Source organism: Amblyraja radiata, chromosome 18 (genome assembly GCF_010909765.2).
Source record: "Amblyraja radiata isolate CabotCenter1 chromosome 18, sAmbRad1.1.pri, whole genome shotgun sequence".
Classification (NCBI taxonomy): Eukaryota; Metazoa; Chordata; class Chondrichthyes; order Rajiformes; family Rajidae; genus Amblyraja; species Amblyraja radiata.
The window spans coordinates 27,645,228-27,668,936 of NC_045973.1; the positions used below are offsets into that span (position 1 = coordinate 27,645,228).

General features: G+C 47.3%; 1 protein-coding gene across 2 annotated transcripts in view; it reads left to right on the top strand.

Moving 5' to 3' along the window:
* tpra1 (transmembrane protein adipocyte associated 1) overlaps positions 1 to 23,376 on the top strand; it is a 37,243-nt gene extending 13,867 nt beyond the window's left edge. For both annotated transcript variants that reach the window (XM_033036990.1, XM_033036991.1), the window contains 10 exons: positions 9,671 to 9,888; positions 13,293 to 13,425; positions 15,481 to 15,567; positions 16,049 to 16,121; positions 16,503 to 16,582; positions 17,592 to 17,702; positions 19,679 to 19,739; positions 20,747 to 20,849; positions 22,004 to 22,084; positions 22,459 to 23,376. In XM_033036990.1, coding sequence (XP_032892881.1) covers positions 9,683 to 9,888; positions 13,293 to 13,425; positions 15,481 to 15,567; positions 16,049 to 16,121; positions 16,503 to 16,582; positions 17,592 to 17,702; positions 19,679 to 19,739; positions 20,747 to 20,849; positions 22,004 to 22,084; positions 22,459 to 22,681 — 1,158 coding nt within the window. In that variant the 5' untranslated portion in view covers positions 9,671 to 9,682 and the 3' untranslated portion in view covers positions 22,682 to 23,376. The remainder of the gene's footprint in view (positions 1 to 9,670; positions 9,889 to 13,292; positions 13,426 to 15,480; positions 15,568 to 16,048; positions 16,122 to 16,502; positions 16,583 to 17,591; positions 17,703 to 19,678; positions 19,740 to 20,746; positions 20,850 to 22,003; positions 22,085 to 22,458) is intronic.
* The last annotated feature ends 333 nt before the right edge of the window (positions 23,377 to 23,709 follow it).

A 23,709-nucleotide genomic window follows, 5' to 3' on the forward strand; every position in this document is an offset into this window, starting at 1 on the left:
CATTACAGTTGCAGAGAAAATGCCCACTGTACAATGCGGTAGGTTGGAAGATTTGGACTACTTCATAGTTTATGGGAGGACCATTCAGAAATCTGATGATAGAGTGGAAGAAGCTTACAAGCTTCTGTATCTCCTCCCATGGGAACGGGGAGAAGACGGAATGACCAGGGTGAAAATGGTCCTTGATTATGTTGGCTAGTTACCGAGGCAATGTGAAGTGTAGATGGAGTCAATGGTGGGATCTGTGTGATGGACTGGACTACATCCACAACTCTGCAATTCATTGCTGTCTTGGGCAGAGCTGTTCCCAAACCACTTTATGGCATGTGAACCATATTAACTGTTATTGAAAATATGGGGCCAAATAGTGCACAGCAAGTTCCCAGAAATACTAATTAAATAGTGATCTTGGTACAGAACTGCTAAAGTAAGGGTAAGTTCTCTCCTCTCTCCCCTTACCTCAGTTATTTCTAACGAAATCTACAGCAGAATTAGGCCGTTCGGCCCATCAAGTCTAATCATGGCTAATCTATCTTTCCCTCTCAATCCTATTCTCCTGTCTTATCTCCTTAACCCCCAACACCCGTACTAATCAAGAATCTGTCAATCTCCGCTTTACAAATACCAATTGACTCGGCCTCCACAGCCATCTGTGGCGATGAATTCCACAGATTCACCACCCTCTGGCTAAAGAAATTCCTCCTCATCTCCTTTCTGAAGGTACGTCCTATTATTGTGAGGCTATGGTCTCTGGTCCTAGACTCTCCCACAAGTGGAAATATATTCTCCACATTCACTCTATCCAGCCTTTTACTATCTGGTCAGTTTCAATGGCTTTCATTTACTGACTCTCCCCCCATAATTCATTAACTGCATTGTAGTCTGAATTTCTGCCGATCTTCACCTGAGGTATATTCAGCAACTCCACCTCCAAAGCTTGGGGCTAGATTCATAAGTCTCTGATAGAAGAATTTTCTCTTCTCCTAAACTGAACAATCCCTTATTCTAAAACTATGACCTGCTAGTTACCCATACAAGAGGGCAGCACAGTGTCGCAGTGGTAAAGTTGCTACCTCACAGTGCCAGAGACACGGGTTTGATCCTAACTACGGGTGCTGTCTGTTTGGAGTTTGCATGCTCTCCCTGTGACCGCGTGGGTTTTCTCCGGGAGAATCCGTTTCTGGGAGAAAGTTTCCTCCCGCATTCCAAAGACGTGCAGGTTTGTTGGTTAATTGGCTTCTGTAAATTGTCCCTAGAGCATAGGATAGAACTAGTGTAAGGGTGGTTGTTGGTCGGCCCAGACTCGATGGGCCGAAGGGCTGTTTCCACACTGTATTTCTAAAACTAAAACTAAACAAGACAAGTCCTCTCAACATTCACCTTGTCAATCCATCCTCAGTTCAATAAGCTCTTCTCTCATTCTTTATAAAGATCATTAAAATGGAGTCACAAGAAACTACTGATGCTGGAATCTCGAGCCAAACACAAAGTGCTGGAGGAACTCAGCAGGCCAGACAGCATCTGGGGAGGGAGTGGATGGACCACATTTCTTCAATGCTGACCTTTCTGTCATGGGCCTCCTCCTCAATTGCCAGAGTGAGGCCACATGCAAACTGGAGGAACAGCACCTCACAGCTTACAAACCAACGCTATGAACATTGAACACTCCAATTTTAAGTACTGTTATACCTGGCGCCCAATCCAGGTGACTCTCTGCGTGCTGGGCCCAGACGTGCATCTACAATCACTCCATTACAATCGCTCCACTCGTTTAAACCTCTACTCCTACAGCAGCAGCTCTTACTCTAAGTATTGCTCTTCTTGATCTCCTCTCAGATCTGTTGATTATCCTCGGACTATACATTATTCCCTTTATCCTCTATCTGTACACGGTGGGAGGCTCGATTGTAATCCAGAACTGGTCCACAACCAGGGGCCACAGTCTTAGAATAAAGGGGAGGCCATTTAAGACTGAGGTGAGAAAAAACATTTTCACCCAGAGAGTTGTGAATTTGTGGAATTCCCTGCCACAGAGGGCAGTGGAGGCCAAATCACTAGATGGATTTAAGAGGGAGTTAGATAGAGCTCTAGGGGCTAGTGGAATCAAGGGATATGGGGAGAAGGCAGGCACGGGGTTATTGATTGGGGACGATCAGCCATGATCGCAATGAATGGCGGTGCTGGCTTGTATCAAAACAAAAGATGATAGTATCAAAACAAAAGATGAAGCGTACAAATTAGCCAGAAAAAGCAGCCTACCAGAGGACTGGGAGGAGGGGAGGACAAAAGGCTTAATTAGGAAAGGGAAAATAGATTATGAAAGAAAACTGGCAGGGAACATAAAAACTGACTGCAAAAGTTTATATAGATATGTGAAGAGGAAAAGATTAGTCAAAACAAATGTAGGTCCCTTGCAGTCAGAAACAGGCGAATTGATCATGGGGAACAAGGACATGGCAGACCAATTGAATAACTACTTTGGTTCTGTCTTCACTAAGGAAGACATAAATAATCTGCCGGAAATAACAAGGTTAAATGAGATGGAGGAACTGAGTAAAATCCAGGTTAGCCGGGAAGTGGTGTTAGGTAAATTGAATGGATTAAAGGCCGATAAATCCCCAGGGCCAGATAAGTTGCATCCCAGAGTACTTAAGGAAGTAGCCGCTGAAATAGTGGATGCATTAGTGATAATTTTTTTAAACTCTTTAGATTCTGGAGTAGTTCCTGAGGACTGGAGGGTAGCTAATGTAACCCCACTTTTTAAAAAGGGAGGGAGAGAGAAAACAGGGAATTACAGACCAGTTAGTCTAACATCGGTGGTGGGGAAAATTCTGGAGTCAGTTATTAAAGATGGGATAGCAGCACATTTGGAAAGTGGTGAATTCATTGGACAAAGTCAGCATGGATTTATGAAAGGTAAATCATGTCTGACGAATCTTATAGAATTTTTCGAGAATGTAACTAGTAGAGTGGATAAGGGAGAACCAGTGGATGTGTTATATCTGGACTTTCAGAAGGCTTTCGACAAGGTCCCACATAAGAGATTAGTATACAAACTTAAAGCACACGGTATTGGGGGTTCAGTATTGATGTGGATAGAGAACTGGCTGGCAGACAGGAAGCAAAGAGTAGGAATAAACGGGTCCTTTTCAGAATGGCAGGCAGTGACTAGTGGGGTACTGCAAGGCTCGGTGCTGGGACCCCAGCTATTTACAATATATATTAATGATCTGGATGAGGGAATTGAATGCAACATCTCCAAGTTTGCGGATGACACGAAGCTGGGGGGGCAGTGTTAGCTGTGAGGAGGATGCTAGGAGGCTGCAAGGTGACTTGGATAGGTTGGGTGAGTGGGAAAATGCATGGCAGATGCAGTATAATGTGGATAAATGTGAGGTTATCCACTTTTGTGGCAAAAACAGGAAAGTAGACTATTATCTGAATGGTGGCCGATTAGGAAAAGGGGAGATGCAACGAGACCTGGGTGTCATGGTACACCAGTCATTGAAAGTAGGAATGCAGGTGCAGCAGGCAGTGAAGAAAGCAAATGGTATGTTAGCATTCATAGCAAAAGGATTTGAGTATAAGAGCAGTGAGGTTCTACTGCAGTTGTACAGGGTCTTGGTGAGATTGCGTACAGTTTTGGTCTCCTAATCTGAGGAAAGACATTCTTGCCATGGAGGGAGTACAGAGAAGGTTCACCAGACTGATTTCTGGGATGGCAGGACTTTCATATGAAGAAAGACTGGATAGACTCGGCTTGTACACGCTGGAATTCAGAAGATTGAGGGGGGGATCTTATAGAAACTTACAAAATTCTTAAGGGGTTGGACAGGCTAGATGCAGGAAGATTATTCCCGATGTTGGGGAAGTCCAGAACTAGGGGTCACAGTTTAAGGATAAGAGGGAAGTCTTTTAGGACCGAGATGAGAAAATCATTTTTTACACAGAGTGGTGAATCTGGAATTCTCTGCCACAGAAGGTAGTTGAGGCCAGTTCATTGGCTATATTTAAGAGGGAGTTAGATGTGGCCCTTGTGGCTAAAGGGATCCGGGGGTATGGAGAGAAGGCAGGGATGGGATACTGAGTTGGATGATCAGCCATGATCATATCGAATGGCGGTGCAGGCTCGAAGGGCCGAATGGCCTACTCCTGCACCTATTTTCTATGTTTCTATGTCTATGTTTCTATGAAGGGCCGAATGGCCTCCTCCTGCACCTATTTTCTATGTTTCTATGTAACCACGCATGGACATTCGGTTGACTGGATAGCACGCAACAAAAAAGCTTTTCACTGTATGTCGGTACACGTGACAATAACCTAGTTTAGTGTAGTTTAAACTACACCCTCAGCCTCCGACATTCCGGAGAAAACAATCCAGGTTTCTAAGTCATTAGAAGAGTTAACCAAGGAACAGTTAAGTGAACTAAAACCACCAGTGAAGTGTGGCGGAAGGAACGACAGATGCTGCTTTACTACAAAGATAGACACAAAAAGCTGGAGTAACTCAGCAGGTCAGACAGCATCTCCGGAGAAAAGGAATAGGTGACGTTCGGGTCGAGGCCCTTCTTCAGACAATCAGGGGACAGGGGAACTAGAGATATAAAAAGGGACAAGGAACAAATGAATTAAATTTATGAAAAGGACAAATCAAAGCCAGCAACGATGATAAATGAAAGGTGGAGCTCACAATGGTCACTTGGTGGCTGTGGAGAAGGTGATAATGAGTGTTTATAAACAATGAAACTAGGCAGGATGAGAGTGAAGCTAGTAAGATGATCAGCGTGGGGGAGGGATGGAGAGAGAGGGAATGCAAGGGTTACTTGAAGTTAAAGAAATCAATGTTCATACCACTGGGTTGTAAGTTGCTCAAGCGAAATATGAGGTGCTGTTCCTCCAATTTGCGTTTGGCCTCTCTCTGACTGTGGAGGTTGCCCAGGACAGAGAGGTCAGTATGGGAAGGGGAGTTCAAGTTAGAGATCACATAGGTCAAGGCGGACTGAGCGAAGGTGTCTCGCCAACACATTGGTGCTTGGGGAGCTTGTTTGCTGAGCTACTGAAGCTGTACTGCAAATCTGCTCTTGGATGAGGTATCTGACCTGCATCTATACTCCACATCACTCTCAAGATTAAAAATAATCCTTTAATATTTTTTTGTTCTGTTTAGGCGATGGCTTGGAGTATTTCGGGCTTGTTTACACTCTTGCAGATAAGTGCCTTCGTCAGTAAGCAGAGGATTCATGTGACTGTTGACATGTTGATAAGTACGCTTTTCTGCAGCGTTGCAACTTTTAGTGTTATTGCTGAGCTCGGTGTGGAAATAACGATACAAACTCGAGGTCAGCTGATAGTAAAAGCATCCACCAGTACTGTTTTAAAAACCTCTTGCCAATATTTTGATTGTGGGCTGTTATCAGCACTATTGACATCTCTGGAGAACATAGTTGGATGATGTTTTGGTCGGGACCCTTCTTCAGACTGAAGAAGCATCCCAACCAGAAATGTCCCCCATCCATGTTCTCCAAAGATGCTGCCGTATCTTGCACCCCAGAGAAACCCCACTAATTCCACAATGAAGATCCACAAACAATAACAAGAAGAGCGTGCACTCATGTCATAACATGTTTTCAGGCATTTTCCTGGAGTGTTAATAGGTTAAAAAAAAAGTGACAGCAAGTCTCACGACGTATTAGGACAGGTAAACAAAATCGTGGTCAGAAAGGTAGGCATCCTGTAAAGGCAGGGAAAAGCTTTGGTTCTTTACCCTTTTTTAGCTGTGGATGTCAATTCAAGGCTCAGATGTGAAGATTACCGTATTTTCCGGCAATGAAGACGCACCTGCGTCGAAGACACACTCCCATTTTGAGTTGCTAAATTTTGAAAAAATGCTGGCAGGACAAGATCAAGGGTTTGCTTTAGTCCAGGGGTCGGCAACCTTCTTTGCATAGGGGCCAGGACCCATGTTTGTGAGTGGATGGCGGGCCACATCTATCGCCATAGTTAATAAATGGAGGTAATAATACATACTAACTAAATTAGTAATTAGTAATAATACATACTAATAATACATAAATTAGTAATAATACATACTAATAACACATAGTTTTCACGTGTTTTTCAATTAGTTTTCTGCAGTTTCCAGATCGTCTGCGAGCCCCAGGACTAGCTGCAGTTCCCAAATTGCCTGCGAGCCTCGGGTCTAGCCAGGCACGGAAATCGCTATCAAAACATGGGGGGGAACGGGGGACACAATTTATTGGCGGCCGCGCGCACACTCACACACTCACACATTCACTCACTCACTCACTCACTCACTCACTCACCCACTCACTCACCCACTCACTCACCCACTCACCCACTCACTCACTCACTCACTCACTCACTCACTCACTCACTCACTCACTCACTCACGCGAGGCTTTGGTGGCTTCAGCCGTAGGCCCTGTGGTTGGCAGTCGCCGAAAAAATCGCGTAAGTGGGACAGGCCTTTTAATTTCCCATCAAGTCTTCAGCTCCCACTAGTAGAGATGCAGGTGCTTTGTGATAAAAGCTTTTTCCTAAGATGGATTTCCTTCTGAAATGTAGCAAACTATATTGATCGTGATTGACTCCAGGTGGCTATTTTATTTCAAGAGTTAAAACGTAATGGCAAGTATTATAAATGGCACATATAAAAGAAAGCTAACAAACCAATGAAGAAACCGTCATTGTTGGTATAATTTTCAGTAGCAGTCATCACCTGTTTGTCCTCTGGTTTAGTTGTGAACAGGTGTGTTGTTGTCTTGTGGATCGCTGAAAGAAATTACCTGTTAAATTGAATGTGATTACTAACAACCGAGAACAGCTTTTATAAAGCGTGAATTGCTACATTATTATATGCATATCATTCAGTTTCTGGAAAGTTAGTTTGCCACTGGTGTCGTGGAATCATACAAAGAAAAATCATGGGTGACGTTTCTGGTCGGGACCCTTCTTCAGACTTCAACCACTAGAGCTGCTGCCTCACAGACCCGGGTTAAATCCTGACTTTGGGTGCCATCTGTGTGGAGTTTGCCCATTCTCCCTCTGACCATGTAGGCTTCCTCTTGTTCGAACAAGGGTCCCGACCCGAAACGTCACCCATCCTTTAACACCAGAGAAGCTGCCTGACCATCTGAGTCACTGCAGTACTTTGTGTCTTTCTTTGGTATATACCAGCATCTGCAGTTCCTTCCTGCACACTCGTAGAATCATATAATGGTTGTAACACTGAATGAGGCCATTCAACAAGTCTACGAAGATTGTAAGGAAGTCATATGTAAGTGGGCAGCATAGTGGTCTAATTCTTTTCAGAGTCTGAGCTAGCTGACCATGCATGCGTGTGGTCGGATGGGAACTGATTGCAAAATACATGTCTCACAAAACATTGGGGGGGGGATCGTCCCCCACCTCTGAAAACGTGGAGGGGACCCCCCCCCCCCCCCCGGGATTTCCACCCCTGCGTCTAGCTGCAGTTCCCAGGTCGCCTGTGAGCCCCGGGTCTAGCTGCAGTTCCCAGGTCGCCTGTGAGCCCTGCGTCTAGCTGCAGTTCCCAGGTCACCTGTGAGCCCCGGGTCTAGCTGCAGTTCCCAGGTCGCCTGTGAGCCCCGGGTCTAGCTGCAGTTCCCAGGTCGCCTGTGAGCCCTGCGTCTAGCTGCAGTTCCCAGGTCGCCTGTGAGCCCCGGGTCTAGCTGCAGTTCCGCTGTCCGGTCCCGGCGGCCGCTCGCAGCCACCCGAGCTACTGAGTGAGTTGCTGGCATGATCCCCGACCCCCTCCTTCTCAATGCCCCTGCCCACCCCGCAACTTTAGCCATGGCGGCCCAGCCGTGCTGACCCGGGCCAGACTCCCCACATGCTGTGGAAGGAATTCGCGCCCCCCCCCCCCAGTGGTGCTGTCTTTTACAGCCGCTGTACTGGGGGATAGCCAAGCCTATGTTTCTTGGCTAACAATCTAACCTTCGGCCTCCAAGTCGCAAGTAAATGTTCAGCCTTATTTTCGGGTAAAAAATACGTCTTCATTGCCGGGAAATACGGGTATTTATCTGCGAAGGACTTGAGGTTTACTTGGACGGGTAGATATATAATAAATAAACAATAATAATAATAATAATAATGATAAATACTTTATTGATCCCTCGGGGAAATTAAGATGTCCAGAAGCCAACAACCAACAAACCCACACATTCAGAACGAGAGCAGACAAATAATACATAAAATACAATGTGGACAACACCTGAAAGCAATAAATACTTAAAAAGAGCCAATAATTAACTCATACAGTTAATTATCCCATACAGCCTAGCGGTCAGTATTATAAAATCTAATGGCTGCAGGGGTGAAGGATCTCCTGAACCGCTCCGTTCTACAGCACAGGGAGAGGAGCCGGTTGTTGTTCCGTGTGCTCTTTTGACCCTCCAGAATTTCATGGAGGGGTGCCCGGAGTTGTCGAGGATGACCTGCACCTTTCTCCTCATACGCCTCTCAAGTACGTCCACCACAGAGTCCACTCTTCCCCCCCCCAGCACTGAGCTAGCTCGTTTTACCAGCTTGTCCAACTTCTTGCTGTTTTTAGCACTGATGTTGTTGCCCCAGCAGACAACAGCATAAAAAATGACACTTGCAACCACAGTATAGTAAAACATGTACAGCATATCATTGCGCACATTTAAGGATCTAAGCCTTCTGAGGAAATAGAGTCTGCTCTGTCCTTTTTTGAAGAGGGCATCGGTGTTGACAGACCAGTCCAGTTTGTTATCAAGGTGCACTCCCAGATATTTATATGTCTGCACCACCTCAATGTCCACCCCTGCAGTGTTGACCGGCTGAAGGGGGAGCTTGGCCCTGCCAAAGTTAACCACCATCTCTTTAGTCTTGGTTGTATTCAGGATGAGACAGTTCTCTTTACTCCAGACACAGAAAACACTGGTCAAGTCCCTGTATTCCTCCTCGTGTCCGTTCCTTACACATGCCACAATCGCTGTGTCATCTGAATATTTCTGTACGTGGCATGTGTCAGACCTATATTTGAAGTCGGCAGTATACAGGGTGAAGAGGAACGGGGCCAAAACCGTTCCCTGTGGGGCTCCATCATTGCACACCACTGTCCCGGAAACACAGATATATATCAAATAACAGTGCAAAGATAAAAATAATGCCCCCAAATCTATGTAGTTTGGAGGCTGTAGTGTGTAAAGACCTCATGGTTGTAGGGAAGAAGCACCTCCTGAACCCGGATGTCATGGTTTTCAGGCTTCTGTACCTCCTTCCCGATGGTAGCAGTGAGATGAAAGCGTGGCGTGGGTCTCTGATGACGCTTGCTGCCTTTTTGATGGTGGGGAGATCAGTACCTATGATGGACCAGGCAGTGGTCACCACTTTTTGCAATCTTCTTCATCCTAGGGCGTTCGAGTTGCCGAACCAGGCTGCGATGCAACCAGTCAATATGCTCTCTACTGCATTTAATGTCTTGTGAATCATGGGGTTGTGGGGAATTGAGGGGTGATTTCCTTGAGGGATTTGATATTTAATTTAAAACGTTGCTGCCAAGGCAGAACAACGAGTACAGTGATGATGAGAGAACGGGAGTAGGACGTCCCAATGGCTGTCCTCTTCTGTCCGTTTGGCGTCTTAAAGTTTGTTTTTTTGTTGGACAGGGTTAAGCCGAAATGAAGTCGGTATCGTCTGTGGTGAGGTTTGCAGATTACAGCAACTCCACAGCCGCCGTGCCTGAAAATTCCACCATGTCTACGGGCATCACCTCCGCAGCTCCGATACCTTGGTGGATCTCCACGGCAACCACTGGCACGGCGGCCAATGTCACCCAGCCACACCAGTGCCTCATCGTGCTCTATGAAGACATTGGTGAATCACGGTAAGAACGCAGAGCAATATAGCACAGGAACAGGCCCTTCGGCCCACAGTGTCCATGTTGATCATGTTGCTAAGATCAACCCTTATGTGCCTGCATATAATCCGTCTCTCTGTATTCCCTCCCCCACCCTAGTCATCTTTGTAGTTTCACAGGTAGACACAAAATGCTGTAGTAACTCAGCGGGCGAGGCAGCATCTGTGGAGAGAAGGAATGGGCGACGTTTCGGGTCGAGACCCTTCTTCAGGGGAGGGGGCGGGACAAAGATAGAATGTAGGCGGAGACATTAAGACTGGTGGGAGAACTGGGAAGGGGAAAGGGATGGAGAGAGAAAGCAAGGGGTATTTGAAGTTAGAGAAGTCAATGTTCATACTGCTGGGGTGTAAACTACCCAAGCGAAATATGAGTTGCTGTCCCTCCAATTTGTGCTGGGCCTCACTCTGATAATGGAGGAGGCCCAGTACAGAAAGGTCAGATTTCTGAATGGGAGGGGGGGGGGGGGGAATTGAAGTGCTGAGCCACCGGGAGATCAGGTAGGTTAAGACGGACTGAAGTTTCACAGTTTGTATCTCTTTATCACCTTTTCCAAAGCCAACAATGGACCATTGTGGGCTCCACCATTCCTGTCATCGGTGCTGGCGATGATCTGTTCAGTACCTATTCATATCTCTAGTTTCCCTTTCCCCAGACTCTCAGTCTGAAGAAGGGTCTCAACAAGAAATACCACCTATTCCTTTTCTCCAAATTCGCTGTCTGACCTGCAGTTACTCCAGCATTTTATGCCTATCTGTCTTTCTTCGGTGTAAACTAGCAACTGCAGACATCACCAGCCTGAAGAAGAGTCTCTACCTGAAACGTCACCCATTCCTTCTCTCCAGAGATGCTGCCTGTCCCGCTGAGTTACTCCAGCATTTTGTGTCTATCGGCAGTTCCTTCCTATGTACATAAACCATATTGCTCCATCCCCTGCATATCCATGTGCTTATCCAAAACTCTCTTAAATGCCATTATCTGCCTTCACCACCACCCCCGGCAGCATGTTCCAGGCACTCACCATCCGCTGTGTCAAAAAAAAACATTGCCTCTTTTACCGTAAAGCTTTGCCCTGTAGTATTTGATATTTCTATCCTGGGAAATAGGTTCTGACTGTCTACCGTATCTATGCATCTGATAATTTTATGTCCAGGTCCACCACCGATTTTCCGGCACCCTTGGTTCCAGAGGTTTGTCGTATTATCCATTTTGCCGGACCAACAGAGGTCCTGACCTCGAGAGGCCGTGATACCGGCCCGCAAAGCCGTCCTCGGCAGTTGGCCATGGGAACTAATCTGCCGGCTCTGGCCTGGCCGGAGTTCCAGACCCCCGACCGCAGGGGGCAAATACGACCTGCTGATCGCCCACAGAGGTCCTGATAACGTAGAGATCGGTCGCCTCGCGCGGCATGGGCATCACATTTTCAGGGGTCCTCCGGGGAGGGTTTCACGTGCACTCACGTAATTTTGTCTGGATTAAAGGAGGTGCTGGACCACCAGATGGTGGACCGAGGCTATTTATTAATTAGACATTGTTGACCTTGAATTGAGTAGTATTCTGTGCCAAGGGCAGTGGAGTGAGCAGTTATGAACAAATCATTTTGTGGTGTCTCCAGGGTCGCTTACAGGCCAAAGATAGACACAGTGCTGGAGTAACTCATCGGGTCAGGCAAGCGAGCGGGGGAAACAAATTATATTCCTCACTTCCCTTTAATCCTTACAGCAATTATTTTAAATCATACGAGCGAGTAATGGATGGGTGGCATGGTGGGCTAAAGGGCCTGTTTCCGTGCTGCATCAGTCAATCTTCGAGGAGGTACAGTAAAAGCAGCTGTATGTGAAGTTTCATCCAGATCTTCAGTCGCTTGTTAATGGTGCTTTATTGTCACATATACAAACACATAGCGAAATTCTTTTTTTGTATACAGTTCAGTAAAGTATTGCCATACCTTAGCACGATCCCCAGTTAGCGAAGTGTACAGAAATAGTCCACTGAGACTGCTTGCAAGAGGTGGCAGGTTTTGGCGTGATTCCAAAGTCCAGTCTGGTCCGCGCTCTAGGTTTTATGGAGTGGAGCCTGATCCAGGCGAGCCCCAGGCTGCTGCACGGCCTCCAGCGTTCGCCTTCATCCGGATCATCCAGCGAACCGACGTCCCACTCCTTGCCCGTCCACCCTTGTGCCCCGCTTGCTGGTCCTAATTGGAATCCCCCTCCCTGAGGATGTTATGTGACGTTCATCAGCCACCCACCCTGCAGCATTTTGCCACCTTGCCTGAGGCCAGCTGACAGGGACATAGAGCTGCAATTACTTCAGTGGAGATCTTGGTTTTGCTTGTGTGTCTTGGGCGGGTGTGGGGTTGCATTTCCCAGCAGAGCCTTTCGAGATCGTGGTGCAATTCAAATAAAATTAGGGTGGCGCAGTGAGACAGCACAGTGGCACAATGGTAGAGTTGCTGCCTTACAGCGCTAGAGACTCGTGATCGATCCTGACCTCGGGTGCTGTCTGTACGGAGTTTGCACGTTCTCCGTTTGCTCTGGTTTTCTCCCACATCCCAAAGACAAGCAGGTTTTTAGGTGAATTGGCAATGGTAAAATTGTAAATTGTCTCTAGGAGCGGACTCGATGGGCCCAAGGGCCAGTCCCCACGCTGTATCTCTAATGTCTAAAGCAGAAGTATTTATCTCAAAAGGCAGCTGTGTAATAAAACCACTCTGCGGGTTGCCTGGTGAGCTAATTGAATTGCTCTGAACATGATTTTCTCTCTCCAAACTCAATTCCCTTTAATGGATATTGGAATTGATTTGTGTTTTAAAAAGCCCTGGGGATCAGAGAAAGCGGTGCTGAATCGCTGTGCTTCAAACCTGCCATATATTGCTATTTTTTCCCACCTTCTTAGCCTAGATTCTTGGCTCAGTTTCTGTTCGTAATGGGGAAAATTATTTGCTTGCTGATGAATGTACGCTTGCTTTTGAGACTCTGTTTTAATTGTTCGATCTCGAATCCTCGAGCCTTCACCGTGATATTCTCTTTCCAGCTTCCGAATTGTGGGATTCTGCAGTTGCTTATAGACCCTTCCGCAAATATCTAGTGTTCAAACAGGCGCCTGGGGGCTGCCCTTCAAACCCCATCCCACTTATTGATGTTTTTGTTCATATGACACGGTTAATATTCGTCCGCTAACAGTACCCATGTGGCAACTTGGGGACATCCGTGTTACACGTGTTCTATCAATATGTTCTGTTCAGTTCAGTTTTAGTTTATTGTCACATGTACCGAGGTACAGTGAAAAGCTTCATGTTGCTGTGAAGCAGATGATCCTGTCAGGGTTATACATTATATTGAACTCTTCTTCCCTCCCACCTCTCCTCGTGACAGGGTTCGCTTCTGGGACGTCTTCCTCCTGATCCCCAATGTGCTTTTCTTTGCGTTTTTGCTCTGGAAGCTTCCGTCGGCTCGAGCAAAGATCCGGGCTTCGTCGAGCCCCATCTTCACCACGTTCTACATACTGGTGAGTTCCCCGCCACGAACCAGCAGACTGGTGCGATGCGCAACGTAGCCAAACGGGGAAAAGCAGGTAATTTACGGACTCTGATTTTCCACCCAGTGTCTCTTGTACCACCTCAAGCCACTTCCACTTGCACCCCACGCCCACCCCTCCACTGTTGAAGGGATCAGCAGACTGCTTTGTGAATCCACACTGAGCAGGTGGAAGAGTTAGCTGTGCGATAATTCTGTGGCGCCAGCGTTTACTTATGTGTCCTCTGTCAATCGTAGAAGGAATGTGTCTTTAGTTTAGTTTTATTGTCATGCGTACAGTGATACGGTGAAAAGCTTTTGTTCTTGTGCTATCAAGTCAATGAAAAAAAGTCTATATCTGAATGCAATCAACCCGTCTACGTGCAAAGATAAACGGGTACAACATTTAGTGCAAAGATAGCCAATAAAGTGCGGTTTACAGGCGTAAATAAACAACGGATGGAGGTGGATAGGGATAGGGGGTAAACGAGGTGTGGCGTCAGCAGGGATGAGGCCTGGTTCAGCAGTAACCACGCCGACACTCGCAGTAGGGTGAACTCATGTGATAGATTCTATTTACAGTGGTAAGTAAGTCCAGGACCGCATGGGGGCACTGTCCCTTGCCGTCAGAGTGCATGTACGATGAGGCGGTCGATCTGGGGCTTGACAGGGTTCACGTGGCCAACCTACATCAGCTGTTTCCAATACTGCTTGGGATTGGCCTCCACTGGTCAGTCAGCCAGTGATAGGGATAAGAGCGGCATCCAAGAGAGGGCGCTGTGACAGGGTAAATGGGACTGGCTTAGATGGTGCATCTTGGACGGCATGGACGAGTTGGGCTGAAGGGCCTGTTTCCACGCTGCATGACACTCATTCATTGCAAGTCACCAATCCCACCCTGTGGATTGGGTAGCATGCGAAACAAAATACTATACATAAATAACCCTTGGCACACGTGACAATAAGACTGAAACCTAAACCTGTTAGGAAACTATGCCCCTCTCTGCAGCTACACTGTCGAGCTTCAATACCTCCGATAATGGTGATCTTGAGCCTTCCATCGCATGTGATTCCAACACCCACCCCACTTGGGTCGCCTACATCCCAATGTTCACAAATCATGGGAGCAGAATACGGCCATTAAGCTCACCGAGTCTGTTCTGCCATTCGATCATGGTTGATATTAATCTATTTGATCTCGATTTGGAAATTTTCAATAGCGCAGTCCAGTATAAAAAAATCACATTCTTTCTCCGTGAAGGAAATGGGATTAAAGAGTGACCAAGATGATCCCAACTTACATTTTTTTTTTGTATTTTGGGGAGAAAGTTTTTTTTTAACCACTTCCATGGCATTGTTTTGCATTCTTCTCCAGCTGAGATCTAGGGCAAAGGGTAAACAGAGTCAAGTGTGTTGAATTGTTATATGAACTGACAATGGAGCAATTAAATTCTTACTTGCCGCAGCATAACAGACCAGTAAATGCAATACGCACATGTAATATATAATCAACAAAAACTAATTCAAATAATTAATAACCACAATCCTGATACAAAAAGAAACAATATTCTCAGTGCAACTCCAGACAGTCCATAGAAGTTGATGTTTGTGTTGTGCAGCGTTCAAGAGGCTTCTGCTTGTTGGGAAGAATCTGTTCTTGAATCTGGAGGTCACGGTTCTCAGGCTTCTGTACCTTCTTCCCAATGGCAGGAGTGAAATGAGAGTGTGGCCAGGGTGGTGTGGGTCTTTGATGATGCTGGCTGCCTTTTTGAGGTCAGTACCCGTGATGGACCAGGCAGCTCCAGTGTGAAGTTCATCCTGTTCCTGCTTTTTGTCCTCCTGAATATTTTTAGAGAGCAGCTTCTCGACACCCAGCAAGGAAATGATTCTTGACACAACCTCAAAACGGCACAATGCTCTCCCTCTTATTTTTAGTTCTCTCTTTACTTTGGTGGACGAAATGGTTCACCTGATAAATTCTGGAACATCTCAATGCGACCACCTCCTATCTTCAGTGCCTTCTAATAGGGTGGTCTTTCTTCTGCAGGTATTTGTCGTGGCAACGGTAGGAATCACACGCGCTGTGGTGTCCATGACAGTCAGTGCATCCAATGTCGCCATAGTAACAGATAAGGTAAGACAATAAATCCATTGCAATCCAGTCCTGGAGGAACTCTGCAGGTCAGGCAGCATCTGTGGAGGGAAATGGACAGATGATGTTTCGGGTCAGGACTCCTAGTGGTACAACTCATCCATGCCGACCAAATTGCCACGCCAAAGCTCGTCGCGTTTGCCAGCGTTTGGCCCATATCGTTCTAAACCTTTTCTATCCAGCTACTAAGTGTCATTTGAATGCTGCTGTAGTATCTCCTTCAACTACCTCCTTTGGCAGCTCGTTCCATATACCCATCACACTCTGCAAAGAAGTTGCCCCACTGGTTCCTGGTCGGGTCCCTTCTTTAATCCTGAGCAAAAAACGTCTGTCCATCATTCCCTCCACAGATGCTGCCTGATCTGCTGAGTTCCTCCAGCACTCTTTGCTCAAGATTCCAGCATCTGAACTTTATTGTGTTTCCAGTGTAAAGTGATGTTTCTCTTTGACATTTCCCTCGCAGATCCTTTGGGAGATATCGCGATTCTTTTTGTTGGCGACAGAGCTGAGTGTGGTAATACTCGGCCTGGCCTTTGGTAAGTACGCACTTGTGTCAGTTTGGTGGTTTAGTTTAGTTTAGATACAGTGCGAAAGCAAGCCCTTCGGCCCCGCGAGTCCGCGCCGACCAGCGATCACCCCGTACACCAGCACTATCCTGCACAATAGGAACAATTTACAATTTTACCAAAGCCAATTAACCTACAAGCCCGTACATTATTGGAGTGTGGGAGGAAACCGGAGCACACGGAGAAAACCCACGCGGTCACAGAGAGAACGTATAAATTCCGTACAGACAGCATCCGTAGTCAGGATTGAACCCGGGTCTCTGGCGCTATGAGGCAGCAACTTTAAGTATCTTGACGTTTTGTAATGTAATGATATTGACTGAGTCTTTGTTTTGTTTCCCCTGGATTTAGGGCACCTTGAAAGTAACTCCAGCATCAAGCGGGTGTTGAGTATAACGACTGTACTTGCCCTCGCTTACTCGATAACACAGGTCTGTCTAAATATTATATCACAGGTTTCACACTCGCTTTTAAACTTTAGACTTTACTGATACAGCATGGAAACAGGCCCTGCATCCCACCGAGTCCATGCCGACCAGTGATCGTTTTGTACACTACCACTATCCTACACACTGGGGAGAATTTACAATTTTACCGAAGCCAATTAACCAACTACTCTGCACATTTTTGGGATGTGGGAGGAAACCGGAGCACCTGAAGAAAACACACAAAGTCAGAGGGAAAATGTACAAACACCGTACATACACCACCCTTAGTCAGGATCGAACCGGGACCTTCGGCACTGTGAGGCAGCAACTCTACCGCCATGCCACCGTGCCGCCAAACTTGGGGGGCATTGAGTACACAAACATGTCCACCACTTCAGTATTCCATTTTCCTTCATAAATTAAAGACTTCCTTTCGAGGTTATAAAAGTAACCTGCATGGGAAGATAAGAGGGAGAATGGTGAATGAGGAACATAAATGTCCACATCCATGTCCACATGTGGCCTCCTGTACATTGGCGAGATCAGGTATAGACTCGGCGACCATTTTGTTGATCACTTGCGCTCAGTCCGCCAAGGCCTACTGGACCGCCCGGATGCTAACCCTTCTCATTCTCACATTGACCTTTCTGTCCTGGGCCTCCTCCATTGCCAGAGTGCAGGCAGAAGTAAACTGGAGGATCAGCACCTTATAGTCCGCTTGGGTAGCTTACAACCCAATGCAATGAACATTGAGTTCTCCAATTTTGGGTATCCCCCAACTAGTCCTCCTCTGTGCCCCATCTGGTCTCCCATGACCTTGCCCCGCTACTTTCTTCCCTCAGGCCTCGCATTCCATAACTGTTCAAACCTGTCGCACGCCTTCTACATTTATCTCTCCATAATTACGGCCTGACCCGCTGAGTTACTCCAGCACTTTGTGTCTTTTTTTTATACATTTCCCATAGCTTGTCTTATCAACATTTCTATACACATTTGTTATCCATTTTTCTAGGGAACTCTGGAGATCTTGTATCCTGATGCACATCTGTCTTCTGAGGACTTCAATGTCTATGGTCACGGAGGTCGTCACTTCTGGCTAGCCAGTTCGTGTTTCTTCTTTCTGGTAAGAGCGCCTTGCTTTTCAAATTTGTTTCCATTGGTACGTATCCAAGTGTTGATTTTCAGCTTGCTAATTCTCCTCCCTACTTGAGTCCTCAGCTGAATTCTCTGCCACATCCGCTGCGAAGATGAGGCTTTCCACTCTTGGACATCCAAGGTGTCTTATTTCTTCTGTAAACATGGTTTCCACCCCTGCTTTCGTTTAGCTTAGATATTCAGCATGAAAACGGGCTCTTTGGCCCACTGGGTCCACACCGACCAACAATCATCCCGTACACTAGTTCTATCCCACATTCTAGGGACAGTTTACAGAAGCCAATTAACCTACAAAGCAGGAAACTGGCGCATCTGGAGGTCGTCACGTGATACGTTGTACGTGATCACAGGGAGAACGTGCAAACTCCGTACAGGCTGTAGTCGGGATCGAACCCTGGTCTCTGGCACTGTAAGGCAGCAACTCTACCGCTGCACCACTGTGCCGTCTCACTGCTGTTGTAGATGGAGCCCTCACCCGTGTCTGCTCTGTGGTCCGCACCTCCGCTCTTCACCCCCACTGTGGAACAAGGATGGAGTTCCTCTGGCTTTCACTCCACCAGCCTCCACATCCAATACATCGTTTTCCCACTTTGCTCAAGATTCTAGCATCTGCGGCCTCTTGTGTCTCCAGATACACAGTTGCTTCCTCCGGTTTTGTTTGCTTTAGTCTTTAGAGATACCGCATGCTAACGGGCCCTTCAGCTCACCGAGTCCGCGCTGACCAATATTCACCCATACACCAGCGCCCATACGACAGGGCCAATTAACAGTTTTTTACAGAAGCCAAGAAGGAAACAAAGTGCTGGAGTGATTCTGGAGCATCTCTGGGGAACATGGATACATGATAGACTTTAGAAATACAGCGAGGAAAATGGCCCTTTGACCCACCGAGTCAGTGCCTGACCAGTGACCACATCATCAACTAGCATTGTCCTACACACTAGGGACAATTGAACATTTTGACCAAAGCCAATCGACCTACAAACATGCAAGTCTTTGGAGTGTGGGAGGAAACTGGGGCATTCGGAGGAAACCCACACGAGACAGTACACAAGAAGACAGTACAAATTCCGTACAGACAGCACCCGTAGTCAGGATCCAACCCGGGTCTCTGGCGCTGTTATGCAGCAAACTCTACCACTGCATCATTTGCCGCCCACAGATCTTTTGGTTGGAGACCCTTGGACAAGTTGCATCATAGCATTAACCCTTGAAGATCACACCATTGATCCTCAATTCATTCTGGGATAGGTGACGATGCATTTCCTCCGCATCTCTCTTTGCGAAGGAGTGTGTTCGTAGAGGGAGATTGACTGGATCCGCGGTTGAGGAAGAATCTGAGGGCTTTACAACCTACCTGGTGGAGTGGAGGGTGGAGATGTAGAGCAGACATTAGTAAAGGTGATGGAACGAGGGCCTGGAAACCAAGATTCATTAAAGAGTCGAAGATAGACACAAAAAGCTGGAGTATCTCAGTGGGACAGGAAGCATGTCTGGAGAGAAGGAATAGGTGACGTTTTGGGTCGAGACCCTTCTATTCATTAAAGAGTCGAAGGGTGTGTGAGATGCTGCCTGACCTACTGAGTCACTCCAGCACTTTGTGTCTATTACACTCCACAGATGATGCCTGACCCACTGAGATCCTCCAGCAGTTTGTGTCTATTACACTCCACAGATGATGCCTGACCCACTGAGATCCTCCAGCAGTTTGTTTTTGAACCAGATTCTAGCATCTGCAATATTGAATGCCTCTATCTTTGTTCCTCTTTGACAAAGTACATGGGTAGGTGATGTTTGCCATTGGTTTGGTTCATGTTCAATCACATTGTTGCAGTCTTTGGGGCATTTTTGATATGTTGAGGTTGTTGTGTTGAATGTTGACCACCACGTAATGGAGGAGAGTAGTTTATAAAGTCCTTTCTAATTGTGTCTCATCTTCTTCAGGTTTACTCGACGATTGTTATTCTTCCAAAAACTCCTTTACGGGAGAGAATCTCCTTGCCCTGTGAGTAATGTCACTCGCTCGTCTACTTTACCAGTCAGTGTTTGTGACTTATTTGTGCTCGGTCCGCCAATGCCTGCAGGATCTCCCGGTTGCTAATCATTTTAACTCCTTTACCATTCCCACACTGACCTTTCTGTCCTGGGCCTCCTCCATTGCCAGAGTGTAATTCTGAAGGCATCTCCAGATTGTAAAAGCTGTGTAAGTCAGGTTCTATACACAGCTACTGTCTCATTGATAATGCATTATTGGTCAGAGAGTAGAGCTGCACACCACCGAAACAGGCCCTTCGGTCCACCTTGTCCATGCGATCAATTTGGCATATTGGGCTAGTCCCATTTGGCCCCTAGCCCTCTAAACCCTTTCTTTCCATATACCTGTGCCAATGTCGTTTGAATATCGTAATCATATCTGCCTCTGGCAGCTTGTTTTAAGACACAGGCTACCCTCTGAGTGAAAAAGTTACCTCTTAAAATAGAAGTAAAGTCCCTCTTAAATAATTCCCCTCTCACCTTAAGCCCATGTCCTCTAGTTTTAGAATCCCTGGTCATTGTTGAAACTGCTCCGTCCTCTTGTCTGTAAGAAAGTGTGGTTTGTTTTTACTTATTTACACATTAGACTTTGGAGATACAGTACAGAAACAATGCCTTCCGCCTACCGACCCTGCACCGACCCTGCACCGACCCTGCACCGACCCTGCACCGACCCTGCACCGACCCTGCACCGACCCTGCACCGACCCTGTACCGACCCTGCACCGACCCTGCACCGACCATCAATCGTCCCACACACCAACATCATCCCATACACTAGGGACAATTTTTACCTACAGACCTGTACGTCTCTGGAGCACCTGATGAAAACTCACACGGTCACAGGGAGTTCGTACAAGCTCCGTACAGACAGCACCCGTAGTCAGGTTCATACCCGGGTGTCTGGCGCTGCGAGGCAGCAACTCTACTGCTGCGCTACAGTGCCGCTCTAATTTCTAATCTCTATCCCGCCCTGCAGCCAAGAAAAGCTTCTATGTGTATGCGGGGACGTTGTCGGTGTTGAACCTGATCCAGGGGCTCGGCAGTGCGCTGCTCTGCTCCAACGTGATAGCGGGACTCTGGTAGGTGTGGGCCATCGTTGCGGTGGGATCGAGTGAGGTGTGTGTCTGAGCTGCTACAGGGACTCGGCCAGACAATGGAGTACGTCTCGCAGCTCCACAGAGTGCTACAATGGTCTGCTAGCGTCTGTGACAAGAGAATCAATTTAAAGTGGCGCATAGAACAGGCCCTTTGGCTCACTGTGTCCGAGCCCAACATGATGCCACGTTAAACTAATCCCGTGGTCACAGGTAGAACGTGCAAATTCCACGTCCAGAATGGTACCTGGGGTCAGGATCGAACCCAGGTCTAATGCACTGTAAGGCAGCAGCTGCACCACTGTGTCACACAAGATGGCATGTAGGCTCGAAGGTGGCAGCAGTGGAAGGTGAAGGGGAAGATCGGCAGCTGTGATTGGTCCAAGACCTCCTCTCCCTCGCCCTGTGAGAGTGCCTGAAAAGATGACCTATTGTACCCATGTGTAGGATGATCTGATGGGTTTCATGAATAACGAGCAATGCAGTGTCTCTGTGAAGGTGACAATAAAGAAACCGTTGAAACCCTGCAGATGCCGGGTATCCCAAACTGACAAGGGAACTGCTAAAAGCACTCGGCAGGTCAGGCAGCATCTCTGGAGTGAGAAACAGAGTTAACGTTTTGATCAGTGATCTTTCATCTGTTTGTGAGGCATGCTACCAACATTCTCGCACCATTCTCTCTATGCCCCAGAATTGCTTAAAACAAATCCAGTCTGAAGAAGGGTCCCGGCTGTCGGGAAGAAGATACAGGAGCCGGAAAACTGTAACATCCAGGTTCAGGAGCAGCTTCTTCCCTACAGCCATCAGGCTATTAAACACTACAACCTCCAAATAAGCTCTGAACTACATAGACTATTATTGTTATTATTGCACTGTAAGTGTGTCGGGGGTAAAATGAGAGCATGGCCAGGTTGGTGTGGGTCTCTGATGGTGTTGAGCTGGCTGCCTTTTTGAGGCAGCACCTCCTGTAGATCCCATCAATGGTGTTGAGGTCAGAACCTGTGTTAATGTGCCGGTAAAGCTGTAGCAAGTAAGAATTTCATTACTCCATTGTGGGTACGTGTGTGTTTAACACTGGTTGACTGAACCGACCTGAGGTTGATGTACACTGTGTGACATTCTCCTCCCTCCTGTTACAGCTGTGTGGACATCACAACATTCCTGTACTTCAGCCTGTTTGCTCCACTGATGTATGTAACATTCCTGAAAGGATTCTTTGGGTAAGTTGGGAGTACATGTGACTGCCTCGGTCAATGCAGCTCAGTTAGTTTAGTTTGGAGATACAGCGCAGAAACAGGCCCTTCATGCCACGAGTCACATGTTCAAGGAGAAGAATTAGGCCATTCGGCCCATCGTATGGGTGTGAGGAGTAATGGGGAGAAGGCAGGAGAATGGGTTTGAGAGGGTAAGATAGATCAGCCGTGACCGAATGGCAGAGTAGACTTGATGGGCCAAATGGCCTAATTCTTCTCCTATCACTTATGAACGTATAAACTAAACTAAGCAGCGGGGCTGAGAAACGAGTTGGTTTATCACCCGGTGTGGGAGACACTAATGGCTGTCGTTGTCTTCTCTCACCCCTTGTCTCCCGCAGCTCGGAGCCCAAGATCCTGTTCTCCTACAAGTCACAGGTGGATGAGCCGGATGACGTGGATGTTCACCTCCCCCAGACCCACTCGGGCTCGAGGAAGGAGGTGGCGGAGCCCGGCCCCTACTCCAACACGCAGATCGACGGCTCAGCTGCCTACCTGGATGATCTGACAGTCGGCAGCATCAACAGCGTCGACAGTGACCGCTGGAAAGTGATGAACGCTTGAGCGAGCGAGCGGGCGGGATGGGCAGATGGATCGGCGGCAACTCACACTCCCCCCCCCCCCCCTCCACGCTGCACCTCCCCTTCCCACCTCCCAAAACCTCAGCCACCAAATGCACGGACTACAGGGGTTGTATAAACCCCACCGCTCTCCCTCTGCAGACAAGCCCATCACTCCTTCTCTCCCCCACTGCACCACATCTCCTTGCTGGTTTTACACTTCACTCCACGTGCCTCCCCCCCTCTCTCCCCACAAACATCAGACTATTCCGCACCCTCCCAGCAGGGTACCGTTGTCTTCAGTATTATTCCAGGCCGGAGGAGATGGGTTGGTTTCTCTGCCTCTCACACAAAAAGAAACTTTCAGGGAGCAAAGTTTGAAAGCGGAACCTTGCCTTCTTACCCTCTCCTCCTCTCCCCCAGAAATTAGTCGCATTCGGACTCCGCTGCCCCGTATCCATGCACAGTTTAAGTTTCCAGTCTGTCTGCTGGGCCATGGAAGAAAGAGGAGAGTGAATCTCCCCCGACAAAGTATTCAGACTTTTCTTCTCGCATCACTGGGTTTCCTGGGGAGTTTATTGGCGCAGACGACATTGGTGAACGGTTCCCGTGTCCAACGCGACATCCTCGAGGGCAAGCTCAGATGCTGTTTTTTGAAGGATTGAGGGTGTTCAATAATAAAAAGAAACTTATTTTTAAGTTTTTTTCCCATTTTGCCTTTTTTTGTTATTGGAGCTATGCGGTGTGAAACATTTTGGAGCGTTGTTTAGTTGTGGAAGAGTTGGTGGGAGAGACTGTGTAAATTTGGTAAATAAGGGAATGTGTGAGGGCAATTCAAGGGGTCGATCGATGGTGCTTTATTGTCGTGTGCACTGCACAGTGGAATACGTTTTGCATCGTTCACACAAGCATGAGTCGCCATTTTTTGGCGCCATTTACAAAACGTTGCAAAGTCGGGTCCACATGCTCGATGTACTGGGGTGGCTCGTGATCTTGGTAAGCTCCAGGCTGCTGCAGGGCCTACTCCATCTC